Source organism: Lithobates pipiens, unplaced genomic scaffold (genome assembly GCF_037356315.1).
Source record: "Lithobates pipiens isolate NorthernLeopardFrog02 unplaced genomic scaffold, aLitPip1_a1.2 Scaffold_19, whole genome shotgun sequence".
In the NCBI taxonomy this organism is placed as follows: Eukaryota; Metazoa; Chordata; class Amphibia; order Anura; family Ranidae; genus Lithobates; species Lithobates pipiens.
In genome coordinates, this window is record NW_027507764.1 from 553,801,162 (window position 1) to 553,817,533 (window position 16,372).

The 16,372-nt window shown below is 42.2% G+C and overlaps 1 protein-coding gene across 4 annotated transcripts in view; it reads right to left on the minus strand.

Moving 5' to 3' along the window:
• The window catches only part of KLHL38 (kelch like family member 38), a 28,047-nt gene that overhangs the window by 11,298 nt on the left and 377 nt on the right, over positions 1-16,372 (minus strand). For 3 of the 4 annotated variants that reach the window (XM_077493294.1, XM_077493296.1, XM_077493297.1), the window contains exon 2: positions 3,829-5,281. In XM_077493294.1, coding sequence (XP_077349420.1) covers positions 3,829-5,178 — 1,350 coding nt within the window. In that variant the 5' untranslated portion in view covers positions 5,179-5,281. Of the gene's footprint in view, positions 1-3,828; positions 5,282-10,474; positions 10,653-16,372 lie in introns of all 4 variants that reach the window. The other variant, XM_077493295.1, reaches the window with a different exon arrangement.

Consider the following 16,372-nt stretch of genomic DNA (forward strand, 5'->3'; position numbering starts at 1 on the left):
TTCTGGATTTTTGTTTTAGATCCACAGTTGAAGAGTACCTATGATAAAAATTACAGACCTCTACATGCTTTGTAAGTAGGAAAACCTGCAAAATCGACAGTATATCAAATACTTGCTCTCCCCACTGTATATCGCCACACATGCTGGAGTGAGAGCAATATTTCTATTGCCATTATTTATGGTTAACTCTAAACAGATGACCTGTAGGGGCTTTTAAAAAAGTCACCTCTGGAAATATAGAACACTGAAATTCATCATCATTTTGTGGGCGTGTCCAATCTTGAAGGTCTTACCAAAGAAATTGGGTGATATATTGCATTTATGTGACCTAAAATTAACTTTTTTTTTGAATGAATGAAACTTTGAGGGGGTGTCTGCTTTCATAAAATATATAATATTTGGGGGTTTTAACTAATCTTCAGGCCTGTTTTTAAAACCTGTTCAAAAACAATTCCAAAACAGCTCTTGCAGCTAAGGGTTAAGCTAAAGTGTTTGTGCTTGGAGTTCAGCTAAATAAACTTTTTTGTGCCCGGAATAGAAACAGACAAGCAAGACTTGGACTACACTTATTTACTCACTCAGCGTTTCAACATTTTCCATTGTCAGTTACATTCATTACCAGCATCTAATCTGTTTAATTAGAAGGGTTCAGCGTACGTGTGTAGGATGTATAGGGGAATGCAGGTAGCTGGTTGGACACTCAGATCTTGCCTCAACAGGAGAATAATTGTTACTCACTTCCAAGAATTTTAATTAGCCATTTTTATTCTCCAAATAAATGTGTGAAGCAATGCATGAACTGTACATATTGTTCTAGCACTGTAGCACTGACGGCAAAACACCCACACAAAGCAGTAATATGGGGGCAAAATTTAAATATATCTAAAGCCAAGACTTTGTTCATTTTAGATAGTGAAGGAATAATTAAACCCCTGACCAGATTTTTTTGTATGCCATCTGTGTCCCACTGGGGAGATTTTTTTTCACATCCTGTCCTGTAGACACAACAAATGGTGTGAGGAAATTTCTTCAAAGTCAGGAAAATGTTCCCTTAGACTTTAATGTTATCCCCTTTGATTTCTGGGCAAAGCCAAAGTCGTATCCAAGTTGCCCCTATCCAAAGTTGCATCAAAGTGCAGCAGCCCCCCAGGGCCCCCTTTTACTTTCCTAAACCAGATCGTTCCATTGACAGGGACAAGCACAGAAGCTCCAGCCGCTATCTCAGTTTCCTCATTGGATAGATTGATAGCAGCGCAGCCATTGGCTCCCGCTGCTGTCAATCAAATCCAGTGACACGTGAGCCAGGGGGCAGGGCTGAGTCCTGCTGTCTGTGTCAATGAATGCAGCAGCGGGACATGGGAGAGCACCCGCATGGGTGTCCCCCTTGGAATGCGGGTCTCTGAGGGTCTTGATGTGGGGAGGAGCCAAGAGCACTGTTGGGGGACCCCAGAAGAAGAGGATGGGGGCCACTTTGTGCAAAACCCTTGCACAGAATAGGTAAGTATAACATGTTTGTTTTTATTTTATTTTTTAACCACTTGCCGACCAGCGCACGACGATGTACGTCGACAGAATGGCACGGACATGTACGTCCCTTTAAATTTGCCGCCCTGCTATCGGGAGCGCGCCGCCGGCGGCGCGCTCCCGCACTGGTCGGGACCCCCGTGAGTCCGGTCGCGGGACCCGCGGACTCGATCGCCGCGGGCAGCCCCGCGATCGTCTCACGGAGTGGCCGAATGGAGAAGTGCCGTTGTAAACAACATTTCTCCATTCTGCCTAGCAACTAGTGACGCTGATCTCTGCTCCATGTGATTGGAGCAGAGATCAGTGTTCACTAAATGAAAGCCCAACCCCCCCACAGTTAGTAACACGCCCCTAGGAACACTTAACCCCTACACTGCCGCCCACTGGTTAACCCCTTCACTGCCAGTGTCATTTACACAGGAATCACTGCATTTATATAGCAGTGATTACTGTATAAATGACAATGGTCCCAAAAATGTGTCAAAAATGTCCGATGGGTCCCCCACAATGTCGCAGTCACAATAAAAATCACTGATCGCCACCATTACTAGTGAAAAAAAAATAATAAAAAATTATTAATAAAAATGCTATAAAACTATCCCTATTTTGTAAACGCTATAACTTTTGCGCAAACCAATCAATAATCGCTTATTGCGATTTTTTTTTTTTTACCAAAAATATGTAGAAGAATACGTATCGGCCTAAACTGAGGGAAAAAAATGTTTTTTTATATATTTTTGGGGGATATTTATTATAACAAAAAGTAAAAAATAATGCGTTATTTTCAAAATTGTCGCTCTATTTTTGTTTATAGCGCAAAAAATAAAAACCGCAGGGGTGATCAAATACCACCAAAAGAAAGCTCTATGTGTGGGAAAAAAAGGACGTCAATTTTGTTTGGGAGCCACGGCGCACGACCGCGCAATTGTCAGTTAAAGCGACGCAGTGCCGAATCGCAAAAAGTGGTCTGGTCTTTGACCAGCAAATTGGTCCGGTCTGAAAGTGGTTAAACTAACCTTTACAACCCCTTTAATTCTTGTTCTGGTCACATCTCAAATGTTATTTTTTCTCTCAATTTCAATCTAAGAGACAATGGTCCGAATCAGGACAAATAAAAAGAGACCTTCTTCCTGAAAGGGGCACCAGACAGCAATACAAATGCTCACAGAGGTTTTAATCCTTTTCCACTGAAAATGTTTTGGCTTTAGGCCCTTTGTACACGGGGCTGTCCAGCTGTAATGTGCCCCTCACAGCATTTTAGTTCTCCTGGGGGGGGGGGGGGGGAGCATCCAGCATTACACATTACATTACACCATGGTGCTTGGATAAATGCAGAACTATAGCAACATTTTTAATTTTTTTTGGATAGAGTAAGGGAGGGTTATAACCCCTGTCAGTTTATTTTTGTTGCCATTTGTGGACCATTGGGGAGATTTGCATTAATTTCCTTTCCCATAGCCAAAACAGGAAACCCCTGGAAATAAAGGGAATCCCCTGGGGACCCCCAGCTCATCTGAACTAGTGTCCCCATTGGAAGATTTCCCCTCTATTACTTTTCTGGGGACAACCCAAAAGGTAGGATTTTCTTTTCCTTTCATTTTCAATGATAATGGTAAACAGGACACATAGAGAGGGTTAATCTTCCTAATGGGGGCACAGAGAGAAATAAAACCTGACAGGTGTTCCAATCCATCTCCACTCTGTCCATAACATAACAAAAAAAAGTTCTGCCTTTAGTTATACGTTAAAGAGGAAGTAAACCCTGATGGGTTTACTTCCTCTTTGTCTCCCTGCAAAGGTAAAGCATAATGGACTACTATGCATCGCATAGTAGTCCATTATGTGTCATTTACCTGACACAGGAGCCAGCGAAGTCACCGCTGTCCCCTGTAGTTCCGAGCGTCCATCTTCTTGGTGGGTCTCGCTGCTCTGGCGCACGGGAGCCGACACTCACAGCATATCGCCGCGATCTGTGGCTTGCCCAGTGTGCCTGCGCGCCGCTGTCTTCAGGTAAATATCTCCTAAACCGTATAGGTTTAGGAGATATTTCTTGGACCTACAGGTAAGCCTTAATCTAGGCTTACCTGTAGGTCAAAGTGGTTTGTAAGGGTTTACAACCACTTTAAGGTGACTGATTTACCTACATGGCTATAAATGTTTTGGGTGTGTTTCTGATGGTGAAATGTCTACATTGTTATAGAACAAATTCTTTTGAGTGTGCCTAGCTACAGCTAACTGTATCATGACCAAAAATAAATAAAACCTTTACAAACATCATCAATATTCTGTCCGATTATCATTTACCTGTATAAGTCGAACAGGATTTTGCATAACGTCCTCTCCACCAAAGAGGTAGATTCTTTGGTCTTTAGCAGCTACAGCTGGATGAAGGACGGCAACTGGCATGTTAGCCATTGTCTCCCAAGTATTATAAATACTATCAAACCTTTCCACTGAGTTGAGTAGTTCCTGTTTCTCACCAATTCCTCCAATTGAAAATATATAGTTTCTGTATCCAATGCTTTGGTGAGAATATCTTGGAACAAGCATAGGTTCTCCTATCCGCCACTGGTTTAATTTGAGAGAAAGAATATACACACCTGAAGTAACTATTTTGTCCTTGTTGGCCATAGACAACCCACCAAGCAAATAGATACTACCGTGCAGACCTACTGCAGTAGCCTTGTGCAGACGTAGTGGAAGCTTGGCTAATCTAAGCCACTGGTTGGACCTTTCATTGTACAACAAAACATCTCTGGTGGTCTGCTGACTGTCTTTTCGGCCTCCAACATTTATAAGGAATTCTTGATGACAAAAACGACGTGGGGAGTGCCACATGGGCTTTACATCTGGGGAAGTATTTGAGTTTAGAGAAAAAATTACTCTACAGGCAGATTCCAACATGGTTCGGCAAAACATAGATGACTGAATAAGAGGGTCATTTGCAATGAAATGGAAGAGGAACATTGGATGAACATATTCAAGTCTGACTTTTTTAAATAGTTCTTGCAAGTAGCCCTTTCTCCCTTGAACATCATGTCTGATCCAAGACATTAGGGTATCAAACACATGTTCCTCTTCCCCATAAAGGTCATCATCTCCAAGATAGTCCAATAATTCTGACACAGAGAGCTCCTTCAAGTCTTCTGAAAGGGACACTTCTTTAAAACACTGCAAAGCCATGTGTCTAGCTTTCTCTTTAAGGCTCTTCAAACTAAATATCTCAGAAAGACAAATCATGCTTAAACAGTTTTGAGGAGTCATTTGGTCCTGGAGGAATTTCAAGCATGTTCCTATTAATTTATCGTACTGGAGCAATGAAGCAGCTTGAATGAGCTGGAACACATTATTGACCGTGATAAGGATACCTCCAGTGTAAACATATGTGATTATCTGGCGAAATGTGTCTGAATCAATGCCCAATAAAGTCACTTTTTCTTGGATGCTCTCTCTAAAATTGCTGCAGAACATGGCCTTGAAATAGGGGCTACTTGAAGCCATCACGTTGCGGTGACATGGAAACTCACAATCATCAGTGCAAATGATAACATCTGTTAATAAACCCGCTTCTCTCAAATTGTTCAAATCTCTGAGTAAGTCACATGAAAGCTCTTTATCATGGAAGAGCAGTGAGTTACAAGAATTGCCATCCATATTGATGCTTTGATTTTATTTCAGTATTGATTAACACAGAGTAAGAAGTGGAATGCATTGAATGTGAGGATAGCCATAGTGGGCCAGATGCTTCACGTTCATCCTAGAAAAAAAAACGCAAATTTTAATATTTTTCTTTCTGTTTTAAAAAGAAACACATTTGCTTTTTCTAAACAATATTTAATACATTTTCTGCTCACTAAAATTGATCTCAGGACTTTTCTACCTTATACAATCTTGAAAAATACCTGGGATATACCTGGGATTCACCTATCCATCCTCTCTTCCTTATCTTATGCCTTTATGTCTTATTACATATCAATCCAGCCTGCAAAACCTACCAGGGAAATTTATTTTACACCCCCCCCCCCCCCCCATCACCAATTCCACTAATCTTTTTAAAATGTATTTATAGAATATATTTGCAGAGAGGGGTGATTTTAGAATAATGAATTATTTGTTCAAAGTCAGTTTTAATTACAGCATTAAAAACTTGACCAAGGTTACAATCTTTGTCTTTTGTGATAAAATGTTTTTTGTTGCGTGTGTCGATCCTGCAGACCACGGGCCAAATGCTGCCCAAGATGGCTATGAATGTGGCCCAACACAAAATCGAAAACCTTCTTAAAAAAGTTGATATGTTTTTGGAATTTTTTGTAAAAATGTTTTTACAGTTTGCCAACACATGTGGCCAAAGAAAAATTTGACAGTGTCTCTTTACTGGATTTTTATAAATTATATCTTCCCAAAGAAAAACCTTATTTATGTCATCAGTTTTCGGCAGTGCCTATATTTGTGAGCAACTATTTTCCAGGATGAAGCACACAAAGGGCAAAATTAGAACCAAAATATCTGATGAACACCTTGAGAATTTATTGAGAATTGCTACTCCATCCATCCAATCAGTTATTGTTGCTTTAGTTTATCAAAAACAGCGCCAAACAGCAGCGGCTCGTCCATAAGGGGCGCAGGGGCGCTGCCCCCCTAATCTCCATGCGCCGACCCCTAATCTCCATGTGAGATGCTGGACGCATTGATTTCTATAAGCTCTTTTTTTTATTCTTAAGTGCATTAATAGAGCTTGATGTTCTAATTGGCGTTAAAAAAGTTGGGCTTGGGGCACGGAGCACTGTGCCCTTAGCCCACCCACTCGTGACATTAGCGATTCAACATTCACTATTGTCTTCTTGCTTCTCCTCCCAGCCAATCAGGACAGGAAGCAGGTCTTAAGACCGGATTGGCCTGGAAGAGAAGCCAGGGAAGACGCCTAAGCTGGGGAATCTGCTGAAGCCGGGGAAGCTGCTGAAGCCACCAGCGACCTGGATGGGGTAAGTGCAGACCTGGCAGGGCGGGGGGGGGGGGGGTGTTTTTGTGCCCCCCCAAAAAATGGAGAACCCGCTGCCACTGATGTCAAATATTGCCCTCGTTTTATGCTGCTCTCTTTTACTTTTATAATAAAAAATATTACAAAATAATAATGTTTTATTACTCAGATAGGTACATTATCTATATCAGTGATCGATTATCTACTGTAGACCTTCTGCACGTCACTCCTCTATGGTATCTATGGAGGGAGCCATCGTTGTCACCCTAGGTTGCCCTTTGATATGAACTACAAACCAGTGGCGGTGCGTCCATTAAGGGCACACAGTATACATGGGCACTATCAAAAAATTTGTTTTGTTTTGTTCTGTTTCGTTTCGTATGAAAAAAAAATCGTATTTCATAATTCGTGTACAAAATTCAATTCGGATTCGTATGAAATATGAATTTTCTTTTTTAACTTTTTGTTATAATAACGAAAATTTGTTATGATGAATTTATCATTATGAGGGGTTCTCACCATCCCTGTGCTGTGTTGACTTCCTGGGTTTTTGACTTTTAGGTTTGTTAACTTTTCGTAACATTTACGAATGTTCGTTATGATGAATTTATCATTATGAGGGGTCCCCATGTTCCCTGTGCTGAGTTCCCAGGTCTGTACACCTGCTGTGTCCATTATGAGGGGTTCCCACCATCCCTGTGCTGAGTTCCCGGGTCTGAGTGTACACCTGCTGTGCCCATTATGAGGGGTTCCCACCATCCCTGTGCTGTGCTGACTTCCTCTGATTGGGGAACAAAACACCAGTCGCAATTCTGTTAATTTGGATCCGAAATTCGTTAACGAAATTTCGTGTTTCGTATAAAATTCGTAAGCATAGAAATTCCCCATAGGGTTCCCACCATCCCTGTCCTGACTTCCTGGGGTTTTAACTTTTAGGTTTGTTAACTTTTCGTAACAATTACGAATTTTCATTATGATGAATTTATCATTATGAGGGGTTCCCACCATCCCTGTACTGTGCTGACTTCCTGGGTTTTTAACTTTTAGGTTTGTTAACTTTTTGTAACAATTACGAATTTTCGTTATGAATTTGGATCCGAAATTCGTAAACGAAATTTTGTATTTTGTAAGGAATTTGTATGCATAAAAATTTGTATTTCGGATTCGTATGAATGTACGAATTTCCGGCAATTTGTACGAATTTTTGATTTGTACGAAACGAATCGCAAACGTCTAGTGCACTGGCGGTGCCCCCTCTCTCTAGCCACCCCCTCTGTGTAGTATGGATAGATTCATACATTGCATGAATCTATCCATGGGCACTGTAGCCACTACCTATTCAGGCGTTCGACCCCATTTCAGACACCTGACGCCTGAATTACAGCCGCGGGGAAGGGGGGTTTGAAGCACCTGATTAGAGCCATAGACGCTAAAAGGCTTCAAAAAATGTGAACTGCAAGAGCAATCTATTGTGCTTGCAGTTCACCCAGGTGTGTTAGCAAAGCAAATTAATATTTGCTTTGCTAACACAGAACCGCCTCTCAGCCATTCAGGAAGCGCAGATGTCACCTGATTGACTGAAGGCAGAGGCGACCCCATTGGCTGCCTAGCAGAACAGGAAGAAGACGTGCGCGGAGGACACAGGTGCCATCGCCGCGCTACCAGTCCCACAGCATATTAAACACAGAAGCATGTGAAAAAGGAGGAGCAAATGCTGCAAAAAACAAAAAACCCACAAAACGCCAAAATATCCCATTAACCACAGTGCAGCAAATTAAAATCAATAGGCTGCCCTATACGTATCACAGGAAAAACGAGACACAAAACGTGCGATCCCACTATGCTAGATGTGAATGGGGCCTGAAAGTGAAATTGGTGCAATAACACAAGAACAATGAGGCTCCATTCACATCTGTGCTTTTCCTTGCATTTCAGAAATGCACTGCTCCAAAAATAACAGTAAAAAACACACCAAGCTCCATTAAAAAAAAAAAGTTCTGAAGCTTCTTTGGGGAGATTTCTGTGTCTAGGGCAGCTTATTAAGGTGGATAGGCTGCCCTATGTGTGATAAATGAAAATGCTTCAGAACGCCTCCCCCCTCGCTAAAAAAGTGTTTCTGTCCACTCCCTCCTATGTACCTGTATAAAGATGGCTATACATAATGCAATCTGATTGTGTATATAGTGAGAAGGGTGATCACTGATTGATTGCATTTCATTTAAAAAGTGGGTGGATGATGCAGGGTGTGTTCTAATGAGATCAGCTGGTCAACTCCTTCCTGTGTCATGACCTAAAGTCTCATCAGGAAGAAAGACATTATAATGGAAATGTCTGCAAACATGGATTAAGACAAGAAAAGTAAGTGACTGTAGATTTAATGGAAAGCTTTGATATTTTCGCATGAATGCTATATTGGTGCAAAGTGGAGCTAGAATTTAGAAAAAAAAAAGTGTACAAAGATGAACTTACCCTTTAAATTTCCTCAGACACAGACAGCGCTGTGAAAAGGAAATGCAGATAACAAGCAATTGTTTACATGTAATCAGCTGTGATTGGACAAAGCTGATCACATGTTAAAGAGCCATGGTAAAGAGCCTGTCCTGGATGAAATCAGATTGGAGCAATTAACTTCTGATGAAGGAGAACTTCCAGCAGTTAGCATTGGCTGGGTATTCACAATTAGCTACTGGTCCTGTGCCCTCAACAGGTCAGCAGGAATGTGCCCTGGTCCCTCATTCATTCCTACACTCAGCATTCAATCCATAGCTACAAGTCCCATGACACCTCCAGCAGCCTGTGTCCGGCTGGGCATGCTGGGATGTGTAGTTCCTGAGCAGACACAGGGAGATGGGAAGTGACAGGCATGACTCATATGACCTTTTTTTACTGTTAGGGTCCCTTGTTTCTTGCTACCCCGAGTCACGTCTGCAGTGTGCTGGCTATGTGCAGGATTGCACACTTGAGAGGAGACTAGGGAGCCGCAACAGGCATCATCCGGACGGGTTCTTCACACATAGCAGGAGATCTGAGGAATGCTGGAGAGGAGGAGAAGCCAGGTGATGGGAGGACATGGGGCCGCCTACTAACCCCATTCATGTCAGTCCTGGCTGGGAGAAACATCTTGCGGGCAGCACGATGAGCTCCATTACAATAACAGGACCCTGGGCAGTTTCCGCCAGCCTGACGGGCCCCCCCCCCATTGATACGCTACTGCCTCCAGCCACCCAGTCAAGTATGCCCCATTCTGCCCATAAGTGCCATGCTACAGCAAGCCGCCGAGGACTGTATGTGTGGGCATAGCTCCCAACTGTCCCTGATTTGGAGCAATGTTCCTCTTTCCCCCTCATTTGTCCCTCATTTTGGTCTGATCCATTTAGTTGTATATAAAATGCACTTTTTATCTTTCAGAAAGTGTTTCCCAGTGTTAAACCTTTCATCCAATTTTTAAATTGCTACATCTGTACATTTTAAAAGCCAATATAAATGAATAGTAATGGTAAAAAGAAAGTCCTTGTGGATTTAATTAACCTTTTTTGGTTAATTCTCCTTTAAGGGGGTGTGGCAGAGGGCGTGTTCTATGCCTACATATGTTTGTTAGTAGGTGTCCCTCATTCCCATCTCAAAATGTTGGGGAGGTATGTGTGTGGGAGGTGGCTGTGCGACACAGCACTGGGTGTACCCCCCGCCCTTGGTGCACGTACCTCCAGGGGTACGCATACTATGAGTTGAGAAACTCTGGTCTAGAGCTCTTGCTACAAAAAAAATACGGTGGCAAGCAATGGATTAAAATGTCTACAAAACTGGTTTATGTACACTTTCATTGGCTGTAAAACAAATATCCACTTCCTTTTACTAGGTTATGTATTTCTCTAATTTGCCTAACATTATGACTGCAGTAAAATATTTTGTGAGGCAATTTATGAAAAGTTTATTTTAAACTCTTAACTTTAAAGTTGTGAAATTCACATTTACCCATCCATCTTCAAGTGTTGACCTGTTTCTTATGCCACGTACACACGATCGGAATTATGGCCGCAAAAAGCTCTGATGGTTTTCCTGACGGAATTTCGATGGAATTCCACTCAAGCTTGTGTTGCCTACACACGGTCACACCAAATTCCGACAGTCAAGAACCCGGTGATGTACAACACTATGACAAGCCGAGAAAATTAAGTTCAATGCTTCCGAGCATGCGTCAAATTGTTTCCAAGCATGCCTAGGAATTTTCCACGTCGGAATTGCTACAGACAATCCATCGGAAAAATTGAGAACATGCTCTCAAATTTTTGCTAGCTGGAATTTGCCAGCAAAAGTCTGATGGAGCCTACACACGGTCACATTTTCTGATGAAAAGCTCTCATCGGTCTTTTGCTGGCTGAATTTCCAATCGGCATTACACTTTTCTAAACATTGGGAGAACTTACTTTTCATTGTGTGTGTGTGTGTCCATCCATCCATCCATCCCTGTGTGTGTGTGTCTCCATCCATCCATCCATCCATCCCTGTGTGTGTGTGTCTCCATCCATCCATCCATCCATCCCTGTGTGTGTGTGTGTCTCCATCCATCCATCCATCCATCCCTGTGTGTGTCTCCATCCGTGTGTGTGTGTGTGTGTGTGTGTGTGTGTGTGTGTGTGTGTGTGTGTGTGTGTCCAGCCTACCTTTGTCCCGAGCCTCCGTCCCGTGCCTTGCCTCCTTGCCTCCGTCCCGTGCCGTGACTTGCCTCCTTGCATCCGTCCCGTGTCGTGCCGTGCCTTGCCGCCGCCGTCCCGTCCCGTCCCGTGCCGTGCCTTCCCTTGCCTCCGTCCCGTGCCCTCTTCGTCGGCGGCCATTGTAAAGTTCAAAAGCTGCGCCGCCGCCTTCGCCTGTGATAGGCGGAACACTGAATTTCCCAGCAGCCTGTGTTCCGCCTATCACAGACGTCGTATCATCCTCGTCCGTAGTACGAGGATGATACGATGTCCGTGATAGGCGGAACACAGGCTGCTGGGAAATTCAGTGTTCCGCCTATCACAGGCGAAGGCGGAGCCGGAGGCGCGGCTTTTGAATAGAATGGCCGCTGTCTGTCTGCTCGACACGCTGATCGAGCGGGCAGACAGCGATGACTCGAGTATAAGCCGAGGGGGGCACTTTCAGCCTCAAAAAAGAGGCTGAAAATCTCGGCTTATACTCGAGTATATACGGTAGTTTCTGAACGGCCGTTTGTCAACCAGCCATGTTGCGGATTCGGAGGAGATAACGTGTTATTTATTATTGACCTTGGAGTTATTGCTTTGACATTATTTTGGTTAAATAATGATTGGATTTGGTATATTTTCTATATTTTTGGATGCATAGAATGCACTTTTTAGTTAAGTTCTATTGGCAGATAGTGGGTCTGGCAGGCATTTAATTGCTCCTTTTTATTTATTTTTTATTTTCATTCGGAGCAGCAACCAAGCCTCCTCCTGACCATCTACAGACTGTACTGCCCCATAGGCCTTGTCTACAGGTGCAGTTGAGGGCAGTAAAAACACATGGCTTAGCTACATATAGAGGGCATAAGCAGAGGGGTGCTGTAATAAGAACTAATCCAGAGTAAGGAACCAGTTTTGGGGACACTTTCCCAAGTGCTTATGCTCAGAGATTTTATTGTGTTAACCCCTGTGTGCCCAATGCTGTCTATTTTGCTTTAAAGTGGAGCGTCACTCAAAAGGGACCTTTTCCACCAATCTCACCCCCCCCCCCCGCATTTTTAAAAATGACAATGTACAGTGCTGGATCCCCTTGGCTTTGAAGTATATTAACCCACATAACAAAGCACCAGCTTTAAGTGGGGAAGCAGACTGAAATTTGCATTGGGAGGGTGAAGTTTTTCTTTTTAAGTATGAGGGGCAATAAAGGGCATAGAAGGTCCAACCCATACTGTTCTGGAACAGGGGCCTGGTAGCAACAGCCTTGACCCTTGTTTTTACAACAAGTATTCTGTAAGACCCAAAGTTTTTTAGCTGCATTTTATTTGCATTTCCAACGTGTGTTATAATTGTGTTAAAACACGATTCTACATGTGTGAAGACTTCTATGAACCCTTTCAATGCTGTAGAATGGAAAAAAACATGGGACAGGTCATAATTTCCAAATTACACTACAAAATGGATTGGACATTGATCGGACATTCCAACAACAAAATCCATGGATTTTTTTTCCGACGGATGTTGGCTCAAACTTGTCTTGCATACACACGGTCACACAAAGTTGGTCAGAAATTGTGAACATCAAGAACGCGGTGAAGTACAACACATACAACGAGACGAGAAAAATTAAGTTCAATAGCCAGTGCGGCACTTCTGCTTAATTCCAAGCATGTGGGGAACTTTATGCATCAAAATTGTGTACACACGATCAGAATTTCCGACAACGGATTTTGTTGTTGGAAAATTTGAGATTCAGATCTCAAATTTTGTGTGATGGAAAATGTCCAATGGAGCCTACACATGGTTGGAATTTCCAACAAAAAGCTCCCATCGAAAATTTTCCATCGGAAAATCTGACCGTGTGTATACCTAAATATCTGTGTTGTGAAGCCACAGTGTTCCATTGAGGTGACCTGTGACTGGATTCCATCATGGTGGACACATAGCTCCCCATAGTTATATATGAGAGAGCCCCCATTGTGCATTAAATTGTCATTGCTGCTGTGACGAGGCACCCCAAAAGCTGGTGTCATTGGCTACTTTAATTCGGCAAACACAAGGGAGTTTTTGTTGGTTTTTAAGAGTGCATTGGGTTTTAAATGACTCCTTTCAAGTATCCTGGACCTGTGGTGCCAAAAATGTCTCATTCGCCTTATTTTTTAAGAAAACACACACAGTGAAGTCAAATCGGAGGGTGCCTGCAATGCAACAGGAAGCTTGTAGTTCATTTCTAGGTGATATTTGACAGCGGCGGAGCAGCGAGACCCCACTGATAAAGATGGATGTGCCGGACTACAGGGGACAGCGGTGACATCGCTGGCTCCTGTGTCAGGTAAGTGACACATAATGGACTACTATGCGATGCATAGTAGTCCATTATGCTTTGCCTTTGCATGGAATGAAAGGGGAAGTAAACTCATCAGTGTTTGCTTCCTCTTTAAGTAAGAAAGGAAGCCATTAACCATTTTAAAAACCAATGTTCAGAGCTATCAGAATGTCTGATGCACAGACCACCTGGTGCTTCCTCCCCAAAGGTCGGCCATACATGGGCCAAATATTGAAAGAATTTTCTTTCAAAAATCTTATCTAAGAATTTTCATTTGAATTCCGCACCATTAGTGGGCTGCAGCAACAGCCCATTTTCATGCGGCCATCGAATTTGAGTGATCGGACATGTTGGAAATTTTTGGAAAAACAAACGATTTTCTAATCAATGATGGTAGAATCGTGTGAAAAATATAATCAAAAATGAAATGCGCATGATCACAAGAAAAGGAAATTCCCAGAAAGAAAAGAAAATTCCTGGAAAGGAAAGAAGATTATCGGCCACGAAAATTCTTTTCTGTAGCAACATAAGGTGAAATTGAAGGCTTGGTTGGTCGAACTTCAAAATCAATGGTGGCATCATCATTGTTCGGAATTCAACCCATGTATGGCCTGCATAACACGTTTCACTATGGCTGCTGCATGGGGCTGACCACCTGTGTGAATAAGCTCATCTTACCTAAATAATCTCAAACTTCTTATATTTTTACATGGGGGATCCAAATGTACTCATTATGCAGGATCTGTTTCCTGCTGCTTTAAGCTGGCCAAACACTAGCAGAATTTCATTTAAACATTTGTAAGCTAATTCAGAGATATCACTCACCAGAGCATTTGATAGCACCATTATGAATTGGACACATAATAGGGTTTATTTACTAAAACTGGAGAGTGCAAAACCTGGTGTAGTTGTGCATTGTAGCTAATCAACTTTTGACTTCAGCTTATTCAATTAACACCTTCTGCCTGGCCTATAGCAGAATGATGGCCAGGTGGTGGCTTTACCATTTTGAGTGGATGTCAAAAGACGTCCTTTCAGAAAGTGCCACTCGCAGGGCCATGTAGTAGCACGATCTGTCACTGGCTGTGTTCATGGGACACAGCTGATCTCTGATCAGTGTACCAGCTCACTGCCGACACCATGTGACCGCTGTGACCAATCACAACAGGTCACATGACCGTTGTAAACAATGGATGGCTTGCTTTCATGTCATCCATCGTGTATAATTGTGTTGGTAGCTGTGGTTGGTCAATGTAATCACATGGTACAGACAGGGCCAATCACAGCCCATCTGTACCATGTGATTAGCTTTGACCAATTACCGCTAATCACAACAAAACAGTCTGAATGAATCAGAATGAATAAAATGCTTGCTTATAGCAATATAATGCACTGCTATAAGCAATCATAATGTGTTAAAAAAAAATTTGGGGGATATTTTTACCATCCTGGTATTTTAGGTCCTCGTGAAATGAGATAGGCCGTCAGTACATCAGGATTGATCAATTTGCAGATATATACCATATTGTGAACCATTGTGGACTTTCCTACAGACTAAATAATATAGACTGATTTTGGTTATTTTCCCCAAAGAGGTGTAGCAGAATACATTTTGGCCTACATTTTTTAGAAAAACAATTAGACAGAATTAACAAAACAAAGAAAACGCATTTTATTCAAAAAATGTAAGTGTTCGTTTATTTAGCAAAAAATGTAAAACCCAGTGGTGATTAAATACCACCAAAACAAAGCTCTTGTTGTGTGAACAAAATGATAAAAACTAAGTTTGGGTACAGTGTTACGTGACTGCGCAAGTGTCTTTCAAAGTGTGACAGCGCTGAAAGCTTAAAATTGTCCTGGGCAGGAATGGGGTGAAAGTGCTTGGTATTGAAGTGGCTAAGCTATGACAAAAAAAATGGAATCTGATTGTTACCATGCACAGCTGCACCAGATTTTGCACTCTCCAGTTTTAGTAAATAAACCCCACACTGTAGGAAAACCCTGCAAAAATTGTGTTCAATTACCATACCAGTGTTTCAAGTTCAGAGTTAGCCCTTGTACACACGATCGGAGATTCCGACGGAATGTGTCCGATCGGAGCGTTTTGTCGGATATTCCGACTGTGTGTGGTCTGCATCGGACTGTTTCCATCGGAATATCCGTCGAACCAAATTTTCCAACTTGACGGAAATATTTTCCGACAAAATGCTCCAATCGGACATACTCCGATCATGTGTAGAGAATTCCGATCGGACAAAGTGCCACGCATGCTCAGATCAAATTCCTACATCAAAGCTATTGGCTACTAGCCTGAACGTAGTCCCATCGTAACGAAATTACGTCATCATGTTCTGAAAGATCGGATTTTCCGACTACTTTGTCCGACCGTGTGTATGCAACAGTTTCAGACAAGATCCGTTGGACAAAATCCGAAGGACAAAATCCGACGGATTTGGTTGTTGGAATCTCTGACTGTGTGTACAAGGGCTTAGACTTTTCAAGGTGCACATGCGCATTACAAAAAAGTACTGCTCCCGAACAAAAACCACATTCACATTTGGAATTTTTGTTTGCTTATTCGAGAAAATTTTTTAATTTTTCTCCTTTAATTTTTCTAGTTTGTGATCATTGATTTGATCCTATTAATAATCAAGAAATCGATGGAATATTATGAAAACTACATTTTGAAGGAAATTCTACTGGTATATGACCAGCTTTACTGTTCTTTCTTCTCAGTGAAGTCTACCAGGCAGGTCTGACTGACTAAAAACAATTCACCCTCTAGATTTTATCTCAACAATAGTTTGCAAAGATTGAGTCCATCAAATGCCATGCAACCTACAATCTGTATGTAAATACAGTACAGCAAGC